At 44.8% G+C, this 3,283-nt stretch overlaps 1 protein-coding gene across 1 annotated transcript; it reads left to right on the top strand.

The window, feature by feature from the left end:
- Positions 1–470: 470 nt before the first annotated feature.
- On the top strand, positions 471–1,752 carry LOC147624461 (protein EXORDIUM-like 2). Its single transcript, XM_086819453.1, has one exon. It carries the CDS (start codon positions 563–565, stop codon positions 1,658–1,660), a length of 1,098 nt encoding a protein of 365 aa, XP_086675579.1. The 5' UTR covers positions 471–562; the 3' UTR covers positions 1,661–1,752.
- Positions 1,753–3,283: the final 1,531 nt, after the last annotated feature.

Genomic DNA, 3,283 nt, shown 5'->3' with positions numbered 1-3,283 from the left:
AGTTGATAATGTTGGTTTTGGTGATCATGTGTTCCATTGAGAAGGCCCCATCCTGGCTGGCAGATCGCATGATCGTGAGGTGTGCTTGTTGAAACACGACAAAGGGAGAATACGCAATATTGGCTGTTGGGTGGCTGACGACAAGATGACAGACACAGTAGTAGCGAGAGGTGGGCCGATTTGATACTGTAATTAGTTAAATTAATTACTATTGATAAGTAGTTAATTATTGGACGAAGAATTAATTCATGAACAGTGAAGAGGATGAGGACGCGAGGTGCATCAGAGTCAAAGCGTGTTGCGTGTACATTTTTGGAGGTGGGCAGCACCGCCCACTTATTCCTGCAATTGGTTTTGATGATGGCAATCAACACGCGGTTAAGCTACGATGTAGTAGCCCACGACGGCGGCCGCCCACACTAAAATTAAATCTGGTTTATATATTGGCACTATATATATCGAAGCCATATCTTGCATCGAGCACACTGCAAACACTGCTGATTGATCAGCCTTGCCTTGTAATCGCTTTGTATTTTGATTAGATTTCCACCAAGTCTTCTCCATGCAAAGCTCTAGATATAACACACACAGCAACAGCAACAGCAACAGCAGCAGTAGCAGCAACAGCAGCGGCGGCAGCTGTGGAAGAGCTTCCTCTATTATGACTTTGTCCGATCAGCGCGGCTTGGCCTGCTTGTTTGTGCTTCTCACCGTAGTAGCTCATGATCGCACTGTGCTTGCCAATGCTAGCCCAGCTCTCGTTGGCCGCCGCCTGGCTGCTCTTGTGCCCTCGACTCCTCTGGTGCTCAGCTATAACAACGGCCCCCTCCTCATCGACAACGGTTCACCCCTGCTGGTGCACCTGCTCTGGTATGGCTCCTTCACCCCTTCGCAGCGCTCCGTCGTCACCGACTTCTTGGACTCCTTGCACAAAACCCACGTGGCCCACTCTGTATGGAGCTGGTGGAAAACTGCAGCTAGCTACGTCGACAAGTACAATGCCAGCGTGTCCAATTCCTTGACGCTGGGCAACGAGTACGTCGACGCGGGCTGCTCCATGGGGAAGAGCTTGAAGCGTAGCGACATCCAATCCCTCGTCCTCAACGCCCTTCAGCACAAATCTCTGCCGTCCATGGCCGCCCGTAGTAGTAGCATCTACCTCGTGCTCACCGCCGCCGACGTTCACGTTGAGCGCTTCTGCATGAACTCCTGCGGCTTCCACGACTACACCTTCCCCGCCCGCAGCTCCAGCTACCGCATGCTGCTCTTCGGCTGGGTAGGCAACCCCGCCTCCCAATGCCCCGGCCAATGCGCCTGGCCCTTTGCCGGTCCCCAATTTGGTCCCCCCAACCCTCCCCTGCTGGCGCCCAACCAAGACGTCGGCATGGACGGAATGATCATTAACATCGCCACAGTCCTGGCCGGTGCCGCCACCAACCCTTTCGGCACCGGCTACTTCCAAGGCGACGCCTCCGCCCCTTTGGAAGCCGCCACCGCTTGCGCTGGCTCCTTTGGCCCGGGCTCTTACCCTGGGTACCCTGGACGGTTGCTTGTGGCCAAGAAGACCAAGGCGAGCTACAACACGTATGGCATTCACCAGAGAAAGTATCTACTGCCGGCGTTGTGGAGTCCCCTGACTCTGACCTGCACAACTCCTTGATCTTGAGGTGAATGGACAGACTTGAAACTTTGATGTTTCAGTCTTCCTTCGAACTTTACATACTAAGTAAACATGCTGCTTCCCTGTAGATGTTAAGAACCATGCCATTCAATATATGCATCCTCGTCTTTTAGTTTTTTTTTGTAAAATGTAATAGTTATACTCATTAAGTATATATTTGGCCAAAAAGTTTGAGAGAAACCTAACATCAGCATGTGACACTGTCAACTATGTTCATAGTCATTTTTGAAAGTGATGCCTGTAATTCCAGTACCCTCCCTCCCATCAAACTCATAAAAAATTAATAATAATTAACAAATTTTTTAAAAAATTGTGCAACTAATTCATAGTTTGATGAGAGGACTCCTCTCAGGCCTCACATGCCCTTTTACAAACACCACACACCACACACACCTGCGGCGGGAAACATTACAAGATAGCATCATTTGGTCATATCAACTAAACACCTTAACGACTGAGCTGCCGCCCTTGATAGTAATCAACAAATTTTAAAAATCTGCATGTGAAACTATGTTCATATGCATCTCATGTATTCTAAAGATCTGCTTTTAAAAAACTTTTGCAACTTATGGAGAGTCCCATTTACTCCATACAAACTTCAAACAACTATTTTTGTAAAAAAAAAATCTACATTTTTCCTTTCATATTGTTGCACCATGGGTAAATTATTTTTTAAAATGTTTTCAATTTGTTTTCTTTTTTTTTACACATTGATCACATATGGGTGAATGTATGCACACACTTAAATGGCTATAAATAGATAAGTGTGGCGCAAGATTAACTAATTGATCAATCAAGGGTGAGGTGAAAATCTTTGTTCGCTTCCATAAAATGTTGGAGGCTTCTTTGTGTGCTAAATAAGATTAGGAGTGGTCATGTAATTTGCAAATGCCAAGTTCAAGAGCTTCTCCATGGTATAGATTATCAATCCAAGGCCTTGAAGTCTTCTATCTTACACCACAAAGTAAGTCCTCATATAGCATCCAACACAAATAAGATTATAAGTTGTCATGTAATTTGAAAACTCATGGTATAGATTGGCAATCCAAGGCCTTGAAGTCTTGTTTCTTACATCACAAAGTAAGTGCTCATAGCATCAACACAAATAGAAAAAGAAAAGGGCTACCTTAGCAGACCAAGAAGGTGATGTTGTGACACCACTCATCTTTAGGTGGTTGAAATTCCCATGTGCCTCTCAAGGAAGGTCCAATCACTAAACTATACATAGTGAGATTATAGCCATACATTAGGTGACATATTTCTAAATCATAAAGGTTTAAGCTTATCATGCTACGAGTATCCATCTTACATGGTACAAGAAGGCGAAACAAATAAATAAGGGTCACAAAAGTATTTGGCATCACTTACAGTGGCAATTATGAAAAGATTAGCTATGTTAACAAAAATAAACATAATAAATGGTCAACAAGGGTCAATGGGTTCCACAAGGGTCAATGGGTTCCACACACTCTCTAATTTTGAATCAAAGCTCTTTAATTTGGTCTTAAACACTTACTACCTAAAAATACCAATTTGTGGATTATTGTGGGCAGCTTGGGTGGTGGTCAAAGGGAGAACAAAGGACACTTTCACTTAGATGGT

Source organism: Cibotium barometz, chromosome 25 (genome assembly GCF_041138505.1).
Source record: "Cibotium barometz isolate CiBa-2024 chromosome 25, ASM4113850v1, whole genome shotgun sequence".
NCBI lineage: Eukaryota > Viridiplantae > Streptophyta > Polypodiopsida > Cyatheales > Cibotiaceae > Cibotium > Cibotium barometz.
Note: the sequence above shows the minus strand (reverse complement) of the source record. Positions and strands in the feature narration are given on the sequence as shown.

Excerpts from the sequence above, each read along its gene's own strand:
- LOC147624461 (XM_086819453.1), top strand. The coding sequence starts at position 563 with ATGCAAAGCTCTAGATATAACACACACAGCAACAGCAACAGCAACAGC.